Source organism: Mercenaria mercenaria, chromosome 17 (genome assembly GCF_021730395.1).
Source record: "Mercenaria mercenaria strain notata chromosome 17, MADL_Memer_1, whole genome shotgun sequence".
Taxonomy (NCBI): domain Eukaryota; kingdom Metazoa; phylum Mollusca; class Bivalvia; order Venerida; family Veneridae; genus Mercenaria; species Mercenaria mercenaria.
In genome coordinates, this window is record NC_069377.1 from 57,182,263 (window position 1) to 57,208,199 (window position 25,937).

Sequence of the window (25,937 nt, forward strand, 5' to 3'; positions counted from 1 at the left end):
TACATTTTGTTTCGTTTTTGTATATGCTATAGATCCTTGGTTGACCTTCATATGAAATTACGAAACGCAGCTAGCGACGAGGTAGGTCTTTCTTATGATACGAAGGGCAATTAAAATATGTATCATGTCCTATAGTTCAACAAGGAAAACTTTAGGCAACTATAAGCGAATCCATATTGGCCATCTAAATAATCTACTAAATGATGCAGTCAATATAGGCTCTGGGTAACAAGACATTACATACAAAAATGTAAGACAAAAATATCCGGCTGCAGATTGGTTGTTTAGGCTAGTTAACCAATAGTATAGATTAAATCTTGAAATATCAAATTGCGAAGGGTTTTTTTTATAACAAGATGAAAAGTTGGGGGAATATATCAAAACAAACAAAAAAAAATTAAAACAACCGTTTATTGATCTTAAAATATATTGAATACAAATTTTTCTTCCTTTGATAGAAAAAAACCCTTTATATTAACGATACCATGGATATTCGATTTGTAGATTTCATAAGTAGTTCGAAAGTTTCGTGATTTTGCATTTGTTGGCAATTCCATAAACGATTAATAACTAGATATAGATCTATTTTCAAATGAGCAACATTGTTTAATCATGTTCATTAGGCTTTCGATGGGAATAATACCCACAGTGCATATGAGCCTCGTTTTTAAATTAAACTTCAATTTATAAATCATAATTATATGAATCATTTTTATAGTTTGTTCTAGGGGTGAAATTTTCTTCGAATTTTCCGGTTACCAAGACCTTACCAGTTTTATTGCTAGATCATAAAGCCGGTTCAAGTCCGGAAAAATATTGGTTATATGATATTTATCTTTAGCTTGCACCACATTGTGCGTATTACTCAACAACCATCTACAGGCCAGTTTCACACAGTAGAAGGACCATTTGAACCAGGAGCGCAATTCAGTGCATGAAACGCATTCACATATTTAAACAAGAGACTCATTTGAAAGCAAAACAGTTGTTCAAGACTACTTTTACAAACAAATATACAAAATACAAAAATCCTGAAAAAATCTTGATATTTCTTGATTTAAATATTGTTGCATGGTATAGCAATTACAATATTACAATATCTGTAATGAATTATGTGTTAACCCTACTCAGTGTATTACCAATTCTTGTTTAAAATAATATATGGAAAACATCATTAATGTCTACTTGAAAAAATCAATAAAGGCTAAAAACATTCATTTACTTCAAATATTGTTCCATAAAACACTATTAAAACTAAGTTTTAATACAAAATGAAGCAGGAAAGTATGTAGTTCCAGTTGTGTAACAGATTTGTAACAAAAACGAATATCTTAGAAAAATAAGACACCTTGAATAAGCACAAACTTAGCAAAGACGTTATCTGAATATGTTACAAAGCGTAGCTTCTTTAAATTTTCATATTTTTTTTTTTGCGTGACTGACGCTGTAGAAGGATTATTTGACTGACTTAGCGAATGCTTTTATAACAATATAATCAAAGATGACCTAAATTTCTGTGTGGAAGCCAGATTAGTGGTCTCCAGATGTAACCTTGAAACAGTACAGTTTTACACAATGTGCATATAACCATCCATAGGCAAGGAGATTTCAAGGTTTTGCACCTAGAAGACTTGATAGTACATAAGCATTTTCATGAATAGAAGTCCAGTAGTGTGCACAGTGACAAAGCAAGGTTTAACACTTCAGTTAATACGGCTATAAATATTAATTATTTTCAGATATATAGGGACAGGCATCAAAGCAATTTCGTATCATTTTCAAAATAGGCAAACATTCTGCTAGACATCAGTTTTTCCAAATGTCTCTCTTTGTTTAAATGTTTTCTCTTCCAGTAGTAATCTGAAAATTAAAACAATGCATAAGGTACATAATTTAAAACATTTGCCACTTTGTCAGCTGACTGACCAGACTACGTATTTTTTTCTGGCTGAGTTTGCTTTGCAACTTAGAAATCTTTTGGATATTTTAACAGACTTATTCTATTATAGTAGTAATCAAATATCTATCGAATACGATGTGGGTAGATATTTCTTAATTAAGGCAACAGTGAGACATAAGAAAACAAATAAACATTGATTTATCCGCCAATAATTACATATCAATCATCTACATTATTAAACCACTTACTAAATGGCTTATCGGTCAAGTGTCAAAACAACTTTCCGAGGTCCAAGAGACCGAGGCTCAATAGTTCAGTTAATTATTACACGAGACGTACATTTCCATATTATTTTCCAGGGCTGAACTATACTGTTAAATAGTACACACTATGGACAAGAAATTTATGTAAAGAGTCCTGCAATAATACTCATTAAGCAAAAGACATCAATTTCAATTATAGTTTTCGTTTCTCGACCATTATCTTTGCCACTAAAATAAAAGCCACTGTTGCATTTACTATAGTATGTTCAAATGGTAGAATATTATAAGAAACAATTGAAACCTGAACGTCTTTCAACGCCAATTATTTGGAATGTGAAAAACTGATAACTGATAAAATATAACATTACTCATCAAGACTTACCCTTAGAATAATTTCAAAATTGTCAGCAACAGAGATGCACCAAAGATGCTAACTGCAAGTCTGTGCTCCCTGGCGGCAGATGAAGCTATATCAAATATGATTGAAATAATGAACATGCAGGATGACAAAAAACTGAAATTTATACTATTTTGTTATCTAACTAGTATTTACCCTTCCGAAATACAGAGATTGCTATGCAATTTTTTATTTCATTAAATGGCATAGTGACAAAACATTTAAGAAAAATTGAAAATTTACTTTGTTTTAAAAATAATTGTAATAGTATTTCTATTTCAACTAAATTAGTTACATGTGAATTCTAATGACAGTTTTATCGAAACTAAAGTTTCACTTTTGTATAATATCCCACAAAGTTTTGAAGACTGGTAAAAACATACGTGCACACAGCCCGTTTACATTCTCGAGTCCATCTTTACATGTACATTTTTTATTATCATCGCAATCTGCGTTTGAAGTACATTCTGTCGCTGATTTGCAAGTTTGACCAACGGCTAAAACAATGAACATGCAATGTATATGACAAAATTAATAACATGACAATTAACACAAAAAGTAAACAATATAACGGTAGAATTTGTCAATTATGTTTTATAAAAGATTAGGTTGTCGGTATCGACTATAACGAATAAAATGTGTTACATAAATAGTGTCGCCCTGCTTGTTTTTGTAATGTAAAATAATTTTAAGATATTAACCTATCGGACAAGCTACGTCTTCCGCCACAAATCCAGCTGTGCAAGCACATAGTTTTGTCGTCGTGTTACATGCCGCGTTTGGGGTTGTACAAACTGTTGATGCATTGCCACTTCCGCATGCAGAACCAAGAGCTGAAAATTAGACACAGCTTTAAATTTGTTTAGCTTTATGTTTTGTATCAACAAGTGAAGAACATACCATATTTCCATTAGTAATCATTTCAATATTCAAAGAAATTTATATTAATCCAATATTACCTTTCAAACATTGGTCGTTGCTATTGTAATAGCCCACCTTGCATGCACACTTATTGCCGGGAGAAGCACATTCTGAATGTTGTAAACTGCAAACTTTACTACCCGCACTACAAGTTGCACCAATGACTGCAATTATAATAGCAAATTAAACTTAAGCAAAATAGTTTCGGTTATACTGTAATCCTACAAATTATTTAAAGTGGATTTGGCTTCAGTTAGTGAAAATATGTTTTATTACCTTGTCTTCCTACGGAAATTGTTTCTCTAGTATTAAAAGGCATACTGTCTTACCGCTTTGCATAGCAAAAATTTCCTAAATTTATAGCATTATTTGTAATGTATACTTTACGTTAAAACGTATTAAAATATACACGGAAACCTTGAATATACTCTTATAATAACAGACGCTTGAACATTTTCAACAAACCAGTATTTAATACTTACCCTTTATTATACATTGACCACTGACCGCTTTGTGTGTCGCAGAACATATACATTTATTGTTGGTGGGAGTATCACAAGTTGAATGATTCACAGCAATACAATGTGCATCATTTGTACAATTATCTCCTAATCCTGAAATCATAAAGTCTCTTGAACAACCTTCTGTCCGCGTGTGAATTAGGATAAAACAAAAGAATATTAAATGAGAAAATACAACATCATCTTTATAATATTGACTAAAACATATAAACTCATAAATCAGTACTCATATTTACTTTCAGTTCACGTTCATTCAGCTCATAACTGCCTTCCATTTTAATAATCGTTAAAGGGATAACACATTCGACGCAATCAATTTATTATATCACACAACGGAGTTTCTTGAACAACAGTACTAAATTGAAAGCCAATTATATGTGACATAATATATTTCTATTTTAATGTTTAAAAGCTGCATTCGTCAGTACTATAAACCGGCGGTCTTGAAAAGACAAGGCTTAAGTCCCAATAATCACATTCCAAGAAAACATTATCCACAGAACGAAGCCCTACAACAGCATATGTACATATATATGGGTGTGTAAACGATAGAATTAGCATGCAATTAATAGACAAAGCAAAACAAACAGACGAAAAGGACTAAAAAGCAGATAAACACAGTGCTTTAACATTATTAGTCAGTATTTAGATAGTTCTACACGTTTGATAAACCGAAAGTGATGGCGTAACTTCATTTATTCTGAAAACATAGAATAAAGCCTGGATTCGGCGTACGGTAATGAAAATAATTTTATGAATTTAGGGCAACCCAGGACACTGGCACCAGATCAGAAAGAAAATGCCTCCGTACGTGTTTTACCCTACCCCTAGGTATTCTATAAGAATCATGGTCATGAACGGGAAAGTGCACTAACCCGTTTCAATCGTACATTTCTCAACTTAAACGCGCAGTTCGGCGAATGGGTACCTAGTATATTGAACAAGCGATAATTTATCTTCCATCGTGCACCAGTCACATTGTCTCAATATTCCATATTGTTGAGATTATCAACATATTTTATGCTTTCGTCAACGTTACAGAAAAAACTTGCTTGAACTTCCCTAATGAACATCCGGTCTAGAGGTCACGGCAGAGCGCACATGTTTGGCGAAACGTAAACAAACAAAAACAGGTTTTAAAAAAAACATAGTTTTACACTAAAACTCGAAATGATGAATGAAATTCATCTTGTATATGATCTTTAATTTGAAATCGTACATTGGTCTGCATCTGTTCTATATATTTTATTCATTTTGCACATTTTGCTGCATTTTCACATTTTAGCGAACACGTGTAGTAAAATGACGATTGACATACATTTTTACAACAGCCAATCAGAATGGTTTTGTAATCTAGAACGGAACTTCACCAGGGAAGTTCAAGCAAGTTTTTTGTGTAATGTTGAAATTACTATAAACTACGCGTTGTTTCTTTAAGACAAGATGTATTGAAAAATGTGACCGGTACACAATGGAAGATAAATTACCATTTGTTTGATATCCATAGTACACATTTACCCCACTGCGTGTTTTAGGTATGAAATGCGCGATTGAAACGGGTTAGTATATTTTCCCGTTCACGACCATGGTTCTTATAGAATACCTAGGGATAGGGTATAACACGTACGGAGGCATTTTCTTTCTGATCTGGTGCCAGTGACCCAGGAGTAGATTTATACAATGTAATTGTTACTATATCTTTCTAAATTTGATATTAAAACATCTGACACGTTAGATAATTCAAAAAAATGTCTTAAAGTTAGCTTGAAATGTGAGGCTCACTTTAATCATGGTCGAATAATTATCAACAAAAAAGCACACAGACCTATACATTTTATTTTACCACATATAGATCTTATATTTATTTACAAAGATTCATGAAAATCTACATTGTAGAAATATTTCTATTCGCGCAAAAGTTATGATTTTCCGATTGACTCCCATTATGAAAAATGCGTGAGGTGCTTTCAATCAGTCTAACAAATCTTCAAGCACACGAGACTATCTTATTTATTTGCTAAACTTTCTGAAGTTTTGAAATATCAGGATTTAATCAAATTCTACATTGTATAAAAATTTCGATCTGAACTCGCAGCACAAGCAGAACAACCTAAATTAAAAGTATTCGCGCCAGGTTAATCATTAACACATGCAAAAGGAAAATATATAAACCGCAAGATTGCTTATTCAAATCTAAAGAGGCATTTACGCAGATTTATCCCAGTTGACTTTGAGAACTGCCTTTATAAAGTCTTCCAACAATTAGGGAAGAAAGCGTACAGCTGTTATAGGACTGAACACCAAACATGGGATGTGTCTCCAATCAGACATTATCGTTGATATAAATGTAAATGTAGTTCTACAATTTTAGTTTAATCCAGAATGGTCAGTGTCTAAAACATCACTGGGTAGGTAATTTAAACCGTTTTATGGTGCGCACCTCATTTCACTCTCCAAGGACAGTGTACTATCCGTCGGAAGCCCTAAAACACGCAATGGTAAAAGAATGCATAGCAAGTAAAATATAGAAATGCGCTACAAATTATATAACAGAAAAGCCTAAAGAACCATAAACATACTTAACAGAAGTCTAAAAAAGAAGTGGTTAAGTTAAGGATCCAAACTGGCTACCTAAACCATTATTTTACAACTTTGATTCCCGATATATTGAAAGGAGGCTAGATGTTAGATCTTTTGTACGTTATGCAACAGTGCAATAGAAACATACAATAGATTTTTGCTAAAATCGTTTGTATAAATTTACGTTTTGTACTTGTAGCTTTTGGATAGCAAAGATAATGGAATCAGCTTTTTACTGGACATGTCGTTTGATTTTTTATTTTCATTTATTCAAAACGTAAGACGAACATCTGAAAATGCTTTTCAACAAAAATATTACTAGCTGTATATTAAATTGGTGGTATCTGACACGGACGGAACCCCCTGACGCGACCGCTAATAGCCTTTTTGAGTCTCTATATTTTGTCTGCCGTTTGAAAAGTCATATGATGTAAAACCAACCTGTCTATTTAAAGGAAATTGCTAAGAATTTATGTGACTTTAAAGTGAAAATGGACTTCAAAGAACGTTTGGAATTAATATTTTTAATCTATGGTTAACTGGCTTTATTACCACTCCAGGAGAACTACGTTCCAACGTAAGTCAAGTATTATCGATAACATGTGACATATCTCAACGACAATGTAACGGTGTCGCTCCGTTTGACCTTCTTGATTCATTTAGGTCACAAACAGGTAAATAGTTTTCCCTATATATTCTATATAAAACTGACATTTCATTTTTTAAAGAGCTACCAAACATAGCTAGACCCATTCCAAAAAACAAATCCTTACCTCATTTTAAAGAGTTATGATAAAACTGATATAAAATGAAGAGAAAAGTAGGGGTCATGTATCTTCTAAGAGAGATTTCTCTGGTCACATTTGTATACTGTAAAATCACTTCAAAATCACACTGCTGTGACCTTCTAAGAGAGATTTCTGTGGTCACATTTGTACACTGTAAAATCACATCAAAATCACACTGCTGTGACCTGCAAGTACTACTCATACTAAAATTGAGCTTCACTTCACCAAATACAACCTGCTCTCCCATTTTTCCTACCAAAATGTCAAATATACATTCACAATGAAATTTAAACAGAAACTAGCTTTAATTTAGACCTCTGTTGCCATGCCAAGTGAAAACTTAGTGTTCAAATACCTGGCAACCATTACGCGACTAGACCAGATGGCTCCCACGCTGGTTCCTTTACTTTAATTAGGCATATAAGAAACACTGGTTTTCTGTAACAGTCTCAATTTCATTTGTATAGTACCAGTAACATATCTGCATGAAAAATACCAAGTTTCAGCTTGATTAAATCAGTTTTCAAGGTTTCAATCAAACCGAGCCTGCAACATTTTCGTTTTTGTCGTGTTGGGCGACCTGTGAAGTTTCCACTTTTCTATTTTATGGCATTTTCAGTATCGCGGGTCTCTGCGCCAATTTTCCTTCAAAATTGATGTAGCGACAAAATCTTTAACCAGTTCTTCTAGCCCGAGTTGGTTTTTGCCCTATTTTATAAATTTTCACTATAATTTGCAAGCAAGTAAAACACTAACACTTTGAAATATAACAAATGTCCCCTCTGAAAGCTATAAATAGGCAAAATTTAGAGTGTAAATGTGTATTTTTAAAAAGAAATACACCCAAAACAGTGAAAATGTGACTTTTTTTGGTTTTTATCAATTTTTGCAGCAAAATTTCAATGAAATGCTCATTTTTTACCAAACTCTGACCAAACTAGTCCATTTATATCAATATCTGGACAAATCTCAACTTTTGCCCACATTTTCTTATAGGTCACAAACAGGTAAATAGTTTTCCCTATATATTCTATATAAAACTGACATTTTTTAAAGAGCTACCAAACATAGCTAGACCCATTTCAGAGAACAAATCCTTACCTCATTTTAAAGAGTTATGATAAAACTGATATAAAATGAAGAGAAAAGTAGGGGTCATGCATCTTCTAAGAGAGATTTCTCTGGTCACATTTGTATACTGTAAAATAACTTCAAAATCACACTGCTGTGACCTGCAAGTATTACTCATACTAAAATTGAGCTTCACTTCACCAAATACAACCTGCTCTCCCATTTTTCCTTTCTTTGAATTGAAAGTCATGCAAATATAATTTTAATCTCAGACAAATTTGCATTTTACTGCGTCCCTTTCTCAAAAAAAACAACAAAATAAACTTGCTTTTCAGCAATCTCATTAAATCATTATTTATTTCTTCCCTCCAATCTATGTTCGCAGTGACTCAAGTATTTATTCGTGATCATTTCGCTACATGGAAAACCGGATAGAAAATACTACATACTTTGAACAAAATATGATTTTCAGTCACATTTAGACTTGCTGGTATATTTTACTCGAATATAAGTAATGTGTTTAGCCGCAAGACTTCGATGAGTTTCAGTAACGCTTGCCTATGTCGCGTTTAGAGTTAGTAACATCATCGATTAGAGTGAGGAACGTGATATTAAATAAACATTGCCTGTTTATGATAAAGCAGTTGCAGAAATATATTTCTAAGCTTAAAACTGACATTGCGTTCAATCGACCATTTACTGTCTGTAAGTATTGTTTTTGAAAACGTGTAGTATATATTTTATTCTGGAAAATAGCAAAATACTTCTATTTTCTCAAGCAACAGGCGACTGTTTTTTAAATCTAAATGTTTTAATCAATTTATGCGATTACTTTTAAAACCTACATGTTCATGCAAAGACACAAGAAAATATAATCAAAGTAATTATTATATATGAAAATTATATAAACCGCGTGATATTGAGCGATACCGTAACCAGACATCGTTGAGATATGTCACATGATATCGTTGAGACACGACTTACGTTGGAATTCTCCCGGAGTGATTACGGCAATACCACGTTCGATGATATGTCAAATAAACACTATGGGTACCTAAAGCTAGTTCTGCTTTTGCTTTTAAGATCCGTTTAAAGTATGCAGTATATTCAATGCTATTTTATTGTTTAATTTCACACTGACACATTTTAGGTTTGATAGCGACTTTTTCAGCTTTTCATGGTGCTGGAAGGCCCCACATGCCTCTACAGACATTGTTGCAGGCATGGGCGAGTTCCTGAGTAAAACCGTTAGCCGGATGAGATCAAATGTTTCTAACTTATGATAACTGACAAACAAAACGGTTATATTTCTCCATTTGCTGCCTTCGTAAATCAACAGAATGTCTGCGGCGGAGCGAAAAGGAAGAAACAATGCGGCTTTCATCCTATTCATTTCACAACAAGAACAAACCTAGATGCATTCTGTTTGATTTAACAGATAGCCTTTTTACATTATGTTATATATATATATATATTTGAAACATTCATGTATCATCATCATAAGTAGCATCATATTGTGGACGGCTGGCTCAGTGGTTTGCACACTGTCCTTCCAATCCTGAGGTCGGGGGTTCGATACCCGGCAGCTACTCGGGAATTTTCAGAAACGCTTTTCAGTGTTTCCCACCCAACTAGAGGCGTACTGGTCAGGAACCCAGGTAATCCTTGCGTGTATCAGTGCTATACATTGGGCACGTTAAAGAACCAGGCTTTCTATTCGCAACGAGCTAGGCTAAATTAGCCGGACATGCCTGTATCTGATTTCTGTTCTCTCTGTCGTGGGGGCTTTGTCTCACTCTGTCCCTCTGGTCAGATCGCTCTGTGTCTGTACTAGTAGAGGATGAATTATGCGCCCTGTGTGGCTGCATTTGAACTATGTAAAGCGCCTTTGAACGTGAAATTGATCATGAAAAGGGCGCTATATAAATCTGGTATAATAATAATAATATTGTATATATGTGCTAAACAGTTTGATAACTGTTTATATTAACACAACGCGTTATAAGACAGTACACAATCAGCACCACATAGTTATTTGAAACTTCAATATTTAATCGTAGTAGTGTTTTCAATAAATATCATAAAAATTCCCGCTGATAATTTTCTAAATTATATAATATTATGAAAACTTTCCGACGAACACAAATCTGTTTGTTTGTTCGCAGATAAATAAAACTAGAAGAAACATTTATTTTCTGCCTATAAAAAGCACTTCAATGCAATTGAATTTGTTTCTACTCATTCTAAATAACTGATAAAAAAAAACATTCTTCTATATTTAGTAACAATGACCTTGACCCAAGCTACCCAAGCTACTTAAACAGTAAACCCGCCCGCTTAGCTCAGTAGGTAGAGCGTCGGTCTACGGATCGCAGGGTTGCGAGTTCGATCCTCGGGCGGGGCGTGTGTTCTCCGTGACTATTTGATAAACGACATTGTGTCTGAAATCATTAGTCCTCCACCTCTGATTCATGTGGGGAAGTTGGCAGTTACTTGCGGAGAACAGGTTTGTACTGGTACAGAATCCAGGAACACTGGTTAGGTTAACTGTCCGCCGTTACATAACTGAAATACTGTTGAAAAACGGCGTTAAACCCAAAACAAACAAACAAACAAACTTAAACAGTAACAAAAACAATGGTGGCAATAAAAGTTACCTATTTACAAGGTTTGGTCTACTTCCTAACTGAAGTTATCCTGAGAAAACCACTTTTCTACTTTTAATAAAAATGGTATTGACCTTGACTTAGACAACCCTAAAATACATTTAAAACCTTTTCCTTCATGCAAACAAAGCATTTTATAAGTAACAAGGACCATAACTCACGCACTCCTGCATCTTGCAAAGCCACATTTCTCAACTACAATTAGCATTATTGCGACGTTTTTCAAACCATATCGGAGACATGTACATATATACATATATATTTCTTTTCAACAACTAACTGGGTCTCCAATAAGATTCATTCCGTAATTGCCGGGTCTCTTTCCACTTATTTATTTTTTCGCCAGACAGACAGAGAATGAAATAAAACACTATGTATATAACATGTACAAAGAGACATGAATCTTTCTCATGTGATCTGACCAAAACTTGAAGGATGGCATTTCCTTACAGCAGTTAACATTTCTACTACCTCCATACCATGCCATACATATGGTTTCGGATAGATTGACAGTTAGAAAGACGGATTGACGGACTGACAATGCCACAACCATATCCATCCGCTGACAGAGTGTAAGATTAGCATATCATTTACAACTGATTACCTATTTCTAACCTTTTTTTGTTTTTGTGTATCTTTTCATTTTTCCCTTTGTCAAATAATTTGATCATTCAAGCTAAAATATTTTCATTTACCTTTAGGAGAGCATTTTATGCCGTTAACTTTGAAGGCTGGTGAACAATCACATTTGTTATTAGAGCATGTAGCATTAGCTACACTGGAACAATCCATTGTTGCGTTGCAGTATTTACCGACCCCTGAAGGTAAAATATGAATAGAGTTATAAAGACTTGCTGTCAATTAAATTAAAAGATCGTTAAATCTAGTAAGAATTTGTGCAGTTTTAAAATGGATTATTGCCAATCATGAAACAGAAAAAATCTACTTGGCATTTGATTTTAAAAGGATACCAAAAACAAACCCAATGATCATTCTATACAAATTTGGTCGTGACAAAACTTTAACAAATAGTTTTAAGATCTTTTACATCTGGAAGACCACTTGTGAACAGGAATTATCTGCCCTGTATGGCCCAATTATTGGATTGGCAGCATAATAAAACAAAGTAGAATTTTTTTAATTTAACTTTGATTTAATTTTGAGGTGTTGATTTTAACCTTTGTGGCCTTTTATACAGAAATTAAAATTTGAAATTAAGATATATTTAAAGCAACATATTCCTTATCATTTTATGATAAAGATAACAGTAAACTTTAGATATACCGCTTGTAGCAGTCTGTGTTGCCGCTCTCAGAACGTGAACAGTGTTACATAGTGCAAATACCAGCACACAAACTCTTGCAAAGTCCTGTTAAATACACAGCATCATGCATTTATTTGTAGATAAGAATAAAATGACAAAGTAATCAAACGCAGAACAGCACAAGACTTCTTCTTTGTTGATGGATATAGCAACATAAGCACATCTTATCAGAATAATTCAGTTTAGACCACGAAAAGAAACCTGCTTGACAAAGAAATTCAAAATCTGTATAAATATAGTCAATTTATATACATATTCAGTCAAAGTGTACAATCTTTGTACGTCTTTTATACTTTATTATGTGAAATATTTCCTACAAGTTTGAATTTGCGTCGAAACTAAAATTTGAATTTAGAATGTTTTGGATATTAAACAACTCGTTTCCTTTGTATTAATTGAATCATTTGCGCACACTCTTAACACATTATACAACAGGTTCTGTATGCTGTAATTTCAGTCCACAATAAAAGCTAGAAACTTCAGTCATTAGCTAGGTTTATTTTGCATTTTTATCAATACATTGTATTTGCATAAGTGATATGTGGCGCGTGAACAAATAAATATCACATAAAGGTAATAGGGTTTGAAATTCTTCCATGTGTTGCAAATTCTTTTATCGTGAATACTTTTCTCATAATCATAGCACATGCATTGTTTCAACCGTAATTAAGCTTTAGTTTTCAGAATATAAAAATACTGATATATTGTTGAAACGTAAACATAACATCAATAATGAACTTATTTAAAAATAGAATAAAAATTATTTAAGTGTGTTGAGGATTAATCTCTACTCATTAATGTTGGTATGCACTGGAGCTTTTTCTGTAAGACTTCCTTAAGACCTCCATTCAATTGCCGTGTATTTCCACTTACAAAAGTTCTATCCTCAGTCATGATTACATTTATGACATGATCATAAAATGATGAAAGAAATACCAATTAATTTCAATTGTTGCATTGTTATGGCCTTAGTAAATCTAACAGTTTTAACTTTTAACCGTTCAATTTCTCGTTTCTATTGCCGTCTTATTTGTTAAAAGCAGTAGGAACTTTAGATATTTACTGGTCTTATTTCATTTGCAATGCAATGGAAAGCCTTCGCACTTGCTTGTTGATAAACTCTTTTGCTATTTGATGACGCATTAACATTTTTTAGAAAAAGGCTATTATCATTCTTCAGACATTTGTATTGATTTAAAAAATTTAAGTTGAACTGTTACTAACAGATTTTGTTCTACCTTTCCTGTAAAATAAAATTATCGAAAATAGATCTTACCATGTTTTCTGTTGTATGGACTCCTGATATCTTATCAGTCACGTGATGTCTCCGCTCGCTAGCAGCGGTTCATGTTTGTCATTACGGCCTGTATGCATTGATCTGCACATTTTATCGGGACCTTGAAATTGTGAGGTACAATATAGCAAATTTGAAGCTGTTTCATTTATTCATCTTAATATTACGCCTATTGTGAACCTTAATTTAAGGAGTAAATGTATATCTGCACGTTCAAGCAGAACGTTTTTTGAAATGCAGAATCTGATTTAACACTGATTTTTAGAAGTGTAAAGAAGGTTCAGCAAACGAAAATATAGGGTCTTGCAAGATTTTTTTTTCTATCAAATGATCAATTACAGAGAGTATGCTCGTGTGCACATCTTTGTAGAAATTTGGCTATGATTAAAGTTGACATTATTTGGTATTATTTCGAACGCAAACATATTTATAGTGACATTTGTCTTTATAAGAATAGTAACGAGATAGTTTTATATATTATCACACGGGAGTATGAATCTTAGATCCCAAAGTAATAGTGTTTGCAGACCGGGAACCATGTGCGATCGAAAAAGAAAGATTAATGGCGACAATTACGAAATTGTTCAACAATATCTGAAGGTCACAAAAAGAGATGTCGCCAGCCCGAGTTCCACTCGGACAGATCTATGACGTCATCAAAATGGCGGTCATGTTTGTAAAAATATCTTTGTGTATCTTAATGCTGCAATCACACTTACGTGTCTATATAGAAATAACCACTTATTCCGACCAAACTTTCAGATTTGTAGTGGCGTAACGTATTCATGCTGTTTTATCTTTCACTTTGTTTAGCATGTAGTAATAAACCTTACACACTACTGTTCATACTCAACACATGCTTATTTGTTTATTATTCCATTATATGTATAATATGCGGTGATTGTTCGTATATTCAAATATGAAATGTGGGCATAATATATATTTATTATTGTATAAATGACGTTCTTTTTATTCAAAATAACATAATGCAAGATAATTATGCATGTCTACGATTTAAACTACAAACAAAAACAAATTAGCATCAAAAACAAACAATTCCGATCAATCCTTTGAAAAAGAGGATATATTTAATTTAAAAAATGACTGCCTTTTTTATGACCTCATACCACGGTCCACTCGCAGAAATCAGACAGGTGACATGGTTTAGAATAAACTTCAGACATTACGGAACAATCTCCTATATATCTTCATTAATCTTTTTCCAATCGCACGGGACCCAAGTTATGGCTCTAAGCAAACAAACAATAACACCGATTTAAAAAACGGATTATCCATATTAAGAATATCATCCAGATAGCGTGATGTATTATTAAATGCAGTTATAATATCTGCCTGCGTATCAGGAGAAAGGCTCAACATAAAGTCTCTTTCATAACAATATAAAAACAAATCTGCGACAAGGGGTGCACAATTTGTTCCCATGGGAATACCAACTACTTGTCTAAAAACTGCATTCCCAAACCTGATGTAAATGTTGTTCAATAAAAAGGAAAGGGCTTTACAAACTTCGACACAGGTCCACATAGTATAATGTTTAATAATATTGCTAGTAAAAGAAGCTTTATCAAAATTGCAAGCGAGAACTGTAGCATTCTCTCTGGCAAAAGTCGTTTGAATTAGGGCAGTTAGTTTGTCATTTATTAAGTTATGTGGTAAAGTGGTATACAAAGTAGAAATATCGTATGTACTGACTGTAGATACCTTGTAATTATTAATTTTAAACTTATCCAGGATTTCGCCAGAATTTTTAATCGACCAAAATAAGTGTTTACCAGAGTTTTCGTATACTTTCTCGCAGTATCTTTCCACGTGGGCAAATCACAATAGTGTAAACATGAAAGAATACAACCTTACTTATAGTTAAAAGAGAGGGGGCATAAAAGTAGGGGATGGAGAAGCAACATCACCAAAACACAATACAATAATTATACATATTAACATAATTTACATGAAACAGATAAAAAGCAGTCGAAAATAAGGGCACAATCGTGAAAAAAGTGGGCCGGTGGTCTAGTTGTAACACGCTTGACTGTCATTCCAGAGGTCCGGGGTTCGAATCCCGGTCTAAGCACTGAATATTTCTGAAATCCTATTGAGTGTCTGCCACCTAATTTAGAGGCATGTACTCGTTCTCCCAGGAAAGACGGTTTCGCGTGTATCGGTGCCATACACCGGACACGTTAAAGAACCCGACTGTCTGTTCGCAAAAAGCTAGGCTAAGTTAACCGGACAAGTCTTAACTAAAAAGGATGTCCCTCTATCTGTTCTAGGGGCTTTATCTCACTCTGTCCCTCTGGTCAGATCGCTCTTTGTCTGTGCTAGTAGAAGCTAGATGAATTTCGCGCCCTGTGTGGCTGCGTTTGCTATATGTAAAGCACCTTTGAACGTGAAAAGGGCGCTATATAAATCTGATATTATAATTTTAATAACAAACATTAACTTGTATAAAAGAAATTAGGGGTTTAAACGCTTTAGGGAATGCCATCCTCGCTAATACCCTTTTCTCAACAAGTAAGACAAGGCAGTGTAAATAGAATAACCACCGTTGAGAAAAAGCTCTAACATAGCAACAAAATAGCAGAATATATAATTTAGGTTAGTCTGAGGTACAACAACTCATATGTACCAAGAGCCTAATATTCAAGTGTAAGACAAGATGTAAAACCAAATTCCACTCACTTCGTCAGTTTTCATAGGTTTTAGGAAAAACATCACGGATTTTTACACTTAATTAGTCATCTCAAAATTAATTAGGAAATCGCAGCAAGTGAATCACCAAACATACACTTTTGCTTTATGATTGATTTTCGCATTGTATTCTCCTTTGATCAGCTTGCTAACACATTTTACAACATTGATGTTTCATTAAAATAAGGATCTGTTCCATAGTTTATACGAGCTGTGGTAAATTCAGTAAAAGCCTTAGAACTATGATATCTGTAACCCTGTTGTTATGGCTTTTTGAACATTTCTTACATGATGAAATTTTTTATCAAGGTCTTGCAAAACAAACTGTGACATAGATACATCGTATGATGTTTTCCGTCCAGGTGTAGAAAACTGAAAATATCTAAATTGAAATCATCTCTTTTATCGTCCATTTTTGTTTCTAAATTGCTATTCACATTATGTTATGTTGTTCTTTTAGATAAATGTAGATAAAATGTAGATTATTGTTTGATGTCTACTGACTGACGACCTGCACAAACATAATATTTTACTAATTCGTATTTCATTGTTTAATTCCAAATTTTATTTATATGATTTTGTATATTTTTACCTTTTTCCACGTGCTAAAACAATGTAATATGTAAATCGTGAACTTGGGTCATATGTCGTGTTTTTCTTTAAAGTATGTTGCTATATAATCTCCATCTGAAATAGGACAATCATTTTTAGTAGCACCATCTGTGAAGATCTAACTATTGTTTTTACCCTTTCGTGATTTTGATAATACTCATTTCAGCCACTTATGTGCATGCTATTTATTTTATTTATGATATATATATATATATTAAGCTGTAATGCTTTAATCTGGAATTCTTTGTTCTGTTCTTTTGTTCTGTTATTTGTTCAGTGAACACAAACAAAAAATGTAAGTGATCACATGTTAAAGTTTCGAACGAACCGGTCACTTTTCCAACCTGTAAGTTTTGATTAACATAGTTCCGGACAGCTTGTCGTTATGCAATTATTGAACGAAATTACAGTATTTTTTCTGCCCGGTTTACTGTTGAAAAACAAATGAACTGTTGTGCAAACTATATATAATTAAATATGTTAAAGTATCTATCTTTTTACAATGATCCCTAAATAAACACATTTAGCATAGAGCAACTAAAAATATCCCAGCGACAGAATATAAATGCGCACGATAACTCTTTCTGTCGATGTTGTTCTTAAGACTTATAATCACTTTATGTCAATATCTTATACCCATCTTTGTCCGGACTGTAGGAGGCATTGCAAATATACAATCCCTATCGGGAGTATTAGAGACACATATATCAAAGCAAATATCTTACAATTTTAGATACAGCATGAGGTAAAGGTATGCACCTTTGTTAAATAAATGGTTAATTCCTGTGAACAATTGAGCGTTTCTAAATCCTTGAATTAGTCACTGAAGAGAATTACGTTACATTTAGCATGTATAACATATTGCTAATTTTAGTGAAAACTGATAATTAATCCAAGTGTCATTAATATTGAATCTATCTTTTGTGCATATTTAACGTATTTTCCTTTCCCTAAATCACGGCTACTAAACGCTAGCGCCACCACCAAATTGTGGTGATAAGGAAAAGAGCTATCGACATTTCCGTGGTGCAGCTATCGCCCGTTTGAAAATGTAAACACGTGAGTAAGATTTATATTTTATCTTATATTTTTATTGATAGAACTTTTTTTCAAAAATCGGAGAATGTAGTTCCGTGTAACAACACTTTAACTAGCAGTTGGCTGTAATTTCATTAAAATCATATGCAAATTGTGGTGTCAGGAGCTTTTCTCCCGAGTCTGACAGTGGCACATTTTCATATCGGCCAGTATTCGAACACCATTCCGACTAATGGACACACTGTAAGAACATACCTGCGCATGCAAATGGTGTAGAAATGATAAATAACTATATAGGCACACACCATGAATAATAGAATCTCGGGTTAGAAGAAATATTCCAGGATTTTTAAAAGTGGTGGCGCTATAACTCTAGTGATGGCGCTATACAGTAGTGGTGGCGCTGTTACGGCATTCAGTAATACGAACTGCTGACGCATCCGGAACAAAACTAACAACAACATTCTCTAACCGATAATATTCCTGCAAGGAATCATGTAATTAAAGAAAGAAAAACACGACCATAGTTTATTTACCTTTATGAAACATTCTCTACCCAAGAAAAAAAGAACAAAATACTCACAGACCCTTGGGACTCTTGTAGTCAAAGTAAATTTCCTTTGTTTAAAATGTTAATGTAGTATTATTTCTAACCTTTAAATATTCTACCTAAATACAAACGTAAGTGTACTTTAAATTCAGGTCATGAAAAATAGTAGCAATACTTTTATTTCAAACAAAGATGTGTGTAGAATTTATTTGTTATATCAAGATTCAGAAAGTTACTTGCCTTTGTATTTTTACGTCGTTTGCATGCATTGTAAACAAAAGACCCTACTTTCACAATTCTTTCTGAAAAAAGTACAGTACATTTTCAATTCCAGTCGATTAAATATGATTAATCAATACAGCTTAGATGCACAATCTGAATCCATATACATGTAGATTATTTTGCGATCATGTACAGGTTACTACATATATTTTGTTGAGTAACGTAATTTGGGTGTAGTGTGGGATAGGTTGATAACATCAATTATTGTAGAAATGTTCATATTTTTAAATTGAATATATCAGCCACTAATCATATACAACAGCGCCACCACTACTGTATAGCGCCACCACTTGGGTGATAGCGCCATCATTTTCAAAAATAGTCGTGTTGTTACTTTTTACTGTATTTTTCGTAATTCTTTGGTGTATGGGAATACGTGTTATTCAGTTCTACACGATTTGCATGCGCAGGTATATTTTTACAGTGTGTCTTATCATCGGAATGGTGTTCACAAACTAGCCGATATGAAAATATGCCGCTGTCAAATTCGGGAGAAAAGCTCCTGGCACCACAATTTGCATAATATTTTAATGAAATTACAGCCAACCTCTAGTAAAAGTGTTGTTACACGGAACTACATTCTCCGATTTTCGAAAAAAGTTTTATCAATAAAAATATAAGATAAAATATAAATTTTACTCACGTGTTTACAAGTAGAAACGGGCGATAGCTGCACCACGGAAATGTCAATAGCTCTTTTCCTTATCACCACAATTTGGTGGTGGCGCTAGCGTTTAGTAGCCGTGTAAATGTTAGTACATTATAACTATAAATGTCAGATAAGACCCTGCTTCTTGTGAAATATAATGTTTTCACTGTTAAGTATACCACAAATCTTTTCAATATTTATTATTTCTTTTTCTTGTTGGTAAGTATGTCCTCTATGTCTGGAAGTAAATGTTGGTTTGCTTAATTGATATCTTAATTACTGGTTGAAGTCCAAAACGAAATTCTTTTTGAGTATGTTGTCCTGGTTTAGAAACCAGTGTAAAATTCAAAATAAAAATGACAGTCGATCTGTTCCTGAGGATAGCGTAAGCACAGTGTTGAAAAAGCATCTGTAAAAATGTGTAACATGTTTATTTCTTACCGTCTCCATAGATTTAAAATATAAATTATCATGATGAATTTCATGAAGTTCGAGATATTGATATCTATGATTTCTTTCACTGCCAATGGACATTTGATTCGTACTACGAACATGCAAGAGGAAAATTTCAGTTTTTACATGGTATTAATTTTGTTCAGTTCTGTAGTGATACATGCATTCTTAATGTACATAGGTCCGAGCTACCTTGAAAGCAAAATAATAGATTACCTAGAAAATTGTTTTAGAAAAATATGGATGTGAAATATCAATGAAATAGAAAAGATGTTATTAGGATCAAACAAAATTCGAATATGCGCATTAAAATAATTCTAAGATAATGGCTCAATATTTTCAGAATCAATAAAATCCCATGATGTAGAGTTATGGACATTAAAATATCTTCTTACTTTCATCCGGATACTTTTATCAATGAAGACTTTTTTTAAGTTTAGTTAATATGGAATATCTAACCAAAGTTAAAGCATCGTCCAGTATGGTATGTTGTGCATCCATACTATATTGGACAGTCACGTTTTAAGAATTCGTAGCGCTGATCGAAAGAGAAAAATAGGTAAAGTATGATTATCCATATCAATGGAATAAATACATCTTAACTTCATAACAGTTTCTTATGTACCAAATATTAAGACATTGCATCCCGCTTGACCATTGATGAAATCAATAGGAAAGAAGCTTGTACAGCAATATTTCAGACGATAAAGCACCAAATAACTTATTCTCACCAGAATTTAAAGAAAAGAATTGATGAAATGGTGTACTGCACCAAATTAAGTTTATCATGAAATAATACGGTTTAGGCAAGACAGTGACGTCGTTCCATATCCACCAAACGACTGTGTGGGAAAATCTTTTAGTGGCATATAAATGTTATTTGCATTTTTACGTTGATATACAAAACTAGGCTTTTGTGCAAAATATATATTGTAAATAACGTAATTAATCATTTTAAAAGTCCTATATAAACAATTAGCACTTAGTAATTGACAATATGGACATGTGATGTCTTTTTCAGTTGAATGTAGTCTAAATTTTTGTTATCAGCATGTATCAATATTAAACTTCTTATTCTAATTATAACATTACAAACCTCATATATTCCCGGTAACCATGATCCAATTCAAATAAATGCCCTAACAGCGGGGATGATAGGGACAAGTTTCAAGGGGAAAAGTCTGTCAACATTTAGCTTGTGTATGCGATAGAGGCTGTATTTTTCAACTGATCTGCATGAAATTTGGTCAGAATGATAACCTTGATGAAATCTAGGCCGAATTTGAAAACGGGTCATCTGGGGTCAAAAACTAAGTCACTAGGTCAAATCAAAGAAAAACCTTGTGTATGCGATATAGACTGTATTTTTCAATTATTCTTCAGGAAGTTTGGTCAGAATGATTACCTTGTTGAAATCTAGAATGAGTATGAAAATGGGTTATCTGGGGTCAAAAACTAGGACACTAGGTCAAATCAAAGAAAACCCTTGTGTATGCGATAGAGGCTGTATTTTTCCACTAATCTTCATGAATTTTGGTCAGAATGATTGCCTTAATAAAATCTAGGTCAAGTTTTAATATGGGTCATCTGGGATCAGAAAGTAGGTCATAGGTTAAATCAAAGGAAAAGCTTGTATATGCGATAGAGGCTGTATTTTTCAATTGATCTTCCTGAAATTAAGTCAAAATGATAATCTAAATCAAATCTAGCCCGAGTTTGAAAATGGGTTATCTGGGGTCAAAAATAAGGTCACTAGGTCAAATCAAAGAAAAACATTGTGTATGCAATAGAGGCTATATTTTCCAATTGATCTTCTTGAAATTAAGTCAGAATAATTGCTTTGATGACATCTAGGTCAAATTTGAATATGGGTCATCTAGAATCAAAAAGTAGGTCACTAGGTCAAATCAAAGAAAAACCTTCTGTATGCAATGAGGCTGTATTTTTCAATTGATCTTCATGAAATTTGGTCAGAATGATTGCCTTGATGAAATCTAAATATTCCAATATGGGTCATCTGGGTCAAAAAGTAGGTCACTACGTCAAATCAAAGAAAATACTTATTTATACTCAAGATTTTTGCTCCAATTTTAATGATAATTGGTCAGAATATTTTTTTCCATGAAATCACTAGGTCAACTATGTTTACACTGTTATGGTGTGTTATGGTGTGTTTCTCAGGTGAGCGACCTAGGGCCATCTTGGCCCTCTTGTTTATGTCTTTTACCTTCCAGTTTGAGTTTCTGGCAATGTAACACAACATTTCCTAACAGATTTTACACGTAGCATGTTTGTGCCTGTAAGCATTTCATTTCATTTCTTAGACTACCTAGTTTATATTCACATTAATTTAAAAAAAAACATGCTATTAATATGACTAGTTGCATTTTACATTCATGCTTCCTAAGAATAAATATATAATTTAAGACGCAAAAAATAATTGAGAAGTTATTTTATAGCCTTGTATATTGTTGGTAGGAAAACATTCTGCTACTGTACTGTTCCCTAATACGGTATGCTGTGGTCTTAAACAGATCTACCGTACAAGAGCATCCGCCTCAATAGCCAAGTAGCAGAGGGCACTATTCCAGTGCGGGAGGCCGAGGGTTTGATCCCCGGTCGCATCATAACATAGACCTAAAATATGGTGCCAGTAGCTCCCTTTCTTGGAGCTCAGCATTACATGGGACACTGGCTTCTCTTCTCTTATACCCTTGTGGCAATGGATTCCATCAGGAATGAGGCCCCGAGGGTGATTGATATAAGTCACAATGGACCTAAAATAAATTAGCATAAGTTACTATACAGGAGCCTGAAAACAGCAAAGAGTTCTGATTCATGATAAAGTTTATATACAATATCTGCTAAAATGGGGATAGGCGGGTGTGATAAATTCGGTGATATTTTATGTTGTCCCATTACTGACCAAGATTGCAATGGCAAAATATATATCCCAAAATCCAAAGAAACGAAGTTCATGCGCTTTTTTTTTAAACAAATGCAAAGGAAACCCACTACATAACTTTCTAACACGAATGAATGCAAAGATATTGTTATCGTCCCGACCTTAATAAATTAAAAAAAGTTTAAAGGAGTTCATAAAAAATAAGCAGATTATTTGTTATGCACAAATGCAACACTAACCCTGTAAAACAGACAACGTAAACTCTACGTTGTCTTGCATGGTATTGATCCATGTGTCAGTTTTAATCCGTATTTGAAAACTAAGCACAAAACTGCGGGTTATTTGCTCAATTTTATCTTTATGAAAAGTTGAAACAAATATTTACTTGGTTACTACGGAAACAAAAGCAATATGATATGATAAGCCAAAAGAGAAGTAAAACAGCGGCTATCTGCATTAGGAAGATATAGGACATTATTAGGTCTTATCTCGTTGTTCAATTGAAACGTGCAAACTGGAAAATCGAGTTACATCATATTTTTGCTGCTGTTACAGGCACAACGTTTAAAACGAAAATGCTTGACACGGCTCATCTTATGCCACTAAAGGTTGCTGGCGTTTTCCGCATTGTCTTATTATGGCTAACATTTATCTAAGTTATTTTAAAATCCGTTCAGGAAATATCATGATAAACTTCAGATCACAAATAATGGTAATTATCATGAATTGTATTTTCGTCATATACAACACATCTTTTAAAACTAAAAAAGTAAGACGTGTTTCCATTTGAACACATATTTATCTCAGTGAAAGATTTAAGCATAACAAATTGCCCCTGGTGTGATAAAAAGGAACACAAAATATCAAATCTGTGTTTTGAGTGGATCCTTCAGCGAGGTTTCCTTCTCCAGATCTTTCAAGTTTTATCTAATGCAAACATGTTTTGTTTCGTCTATCAATGACTAAGGCATATTATCTTGATTGTCTCTTCTTCCTTGATAGGACATGATCATGTATGGACTTTTATTCTGCTTTTTTGCGTTTGTTAGTAGATTTTGATCATTTAGATTTTCAAAGAATTTATTTTTATATAGTCAGCTCTTTAACCACCTTATTATGCCCCCTTCGAAGAAGGAGGGGTATATTGTTTTGCAGATGTCGGTCAGTCTGTCGGTCTGTATGTCGGTCGGTCGGTCGGTCGGTCGGTCGGTTTGTATGTAGACCAATCCGTTTCCGGATGATAACTCAAGAACGCTTGGGCCTAGAATCATGAAAGTTGATAGGAAGGTTGGACATCACCAGCAGATGACCCCTATTGATTTTGAGATCTGTATGTCAAAGGTCAAGGTCACAGTGATCCTGATTAGTAAAACGGTTTCCGGATGATAACACAAGAACGCTTGGGCCTAGGATCATGAAAGTTGATAGAGAGGTTGGTCATGATCAGCAAATGACTACTATTGATTTTGAGGTCAGTATGTCAAAGGTCAAGGTCACAGTGACCCTGAACAGTAAAACGGTTTCCGGATAATATTACTCAAGAACGCGTGGGTCTAGGATCATGAATGTTGATAGGAAGATTGGTCATGATCAGCAGATGACCTCTATTGATTTTGAGGTCAGTGTGTCAAAGTTCAAGGTCACAGTGACCAGGAACAATAAAATGGTTTCCAGGCAATAACTCAAGAACGCTTACGCCTATTGTCAAGAAAATTGATAGCGAGATTGGTCATGACCAGTAGATGGCTCCTATTGATTTTGAGGTCATTAGGTCAAAGGTCAAGGTCACATTTGCCAGGAACAGTTAACCGGTTTCTGATCATCTTGTCAAAACAACAGGGCCTAGGGCTTTGATATTTGGTATGTAGCAAAATCTAGTGGTCCTCTACCAAGATTGTTCAGATTATTTCCCTGGGGTCAAATATGGCCCCACCCCGGGGGTCACATTGTGTTTATAGACTTGTAGGAAAAAACTTTGAAAAACCTCTTGTCCAAAACCACAGAGCCTAGGGCTTTGATATTTTGTATATGACATCATCTAGTGGTCCTCTACTTAGTTTGTCCAAATTATTCCCCTAGGGTTAAATATGGCCCCGCCCTGGTGGTCACATGGTTTACATAGACTTATATAGGGAAAAACTTTGAAAATCTTCTTGTCCAAACCACAAAGACTAGGGCTTTGATATTTGTAATGTAGCATCATCTAGTGGTTCTCTACCAAGTTTGTTCAAATTATCCTTCTAGGGTCAAATATGGCTCAACCTCGGGGGTCACATGGTTCATATAGACTTATACAGGGGAAAACTTAGAATCTTCATGTCTACAACTTACATTATTCAAATTTGGATCACATGTATTGTTTTAAGTGGCAAGATGAACCTTGATGTGAGTTGATCTTGATTTTGACCTAGTGACCTACTTTCACATTTCTGTAGCTACATCCTTCAAATTTGGACCACATGCATAGTTTTGTGTTCCGAAATAAAATTTGACCTTGATTTTGACCTAGTGACCTACTTTCACATTTCTCAAGCTACAGCCTTCAAATTTGGACCACATGCATAGCTTTGTGTACCGAAACAAACTTTGACCTTGTTGTTGACTTAGTGACCTACTTTCTCATTTTTGAAGGTACAGGCTTCAAATTTGGACCACATGCATAGTTTTGTGTTTCGAAATAAGATATTTGACCTTAATTTTGACCTAGTGACCTACTTTCACATTTCTCAAGCTACAGCCTTCAAATTCGGACCACATGCATAGCTTTGTGTACCGAAATGATTTTTGATCTTGAGATTGACCTACTGACCTACTTTGACATTTCTGAAGCTACAGGCTTCAACTGTGGACTGCGTGCATATTTTTGAAATTTGACATTGATTTTTACCTAGTATCTACTTTCACATTTCTCAAACTACAGCCTCCAAATTTGAAGCACATGCATAGTTCTGTCTACCGAAATGAACTTTGACCTTGAAAATTATCTAATGACCTATTTCACACTTCTCAAGCCA

The 25,937-nt window shown here is 33.9% G+C and overlaps 1 protein-coding gene across 1 annotated transcript; it reads right to left on the minus strand.

Annotated features, from left to right (window-relative positions):
• Nucleotides 1–471: 471 nt before the first annotated feature.
• On the minus strand, nt 472–12,478 carry LOC128550259 (prion-like-(Q/N-rich) domain-bearing protein 25). The gene is made up of 8 exons (XM_053528929.1): nt 12,392–12,478; nt 11,803–11,925; nt 3,964–4,095; nt 3,520–3,645; nt 3,262–3,393; nt 2,944–3,057; nt 2,546–2,630; nt 472–1,860 (listed from the first exon to the last, which is right to left on the minus strand). Exons 2-7 carry the CDS (start codon nt 11,897–11,899, stop codon nt 2,548–2,550), a joined length of 684 nt encoding a protein of 227 aa, XP_053384904.1. The 5' UTR covers nt 11,900–11,925; nt 12,392–12,478; the 3' UTR covers nt 472–1,860; nt 2,546–2,547.
• Between the last annotated feature and the right edge of the window lie 13,459 nt (nt 12,479–25,937).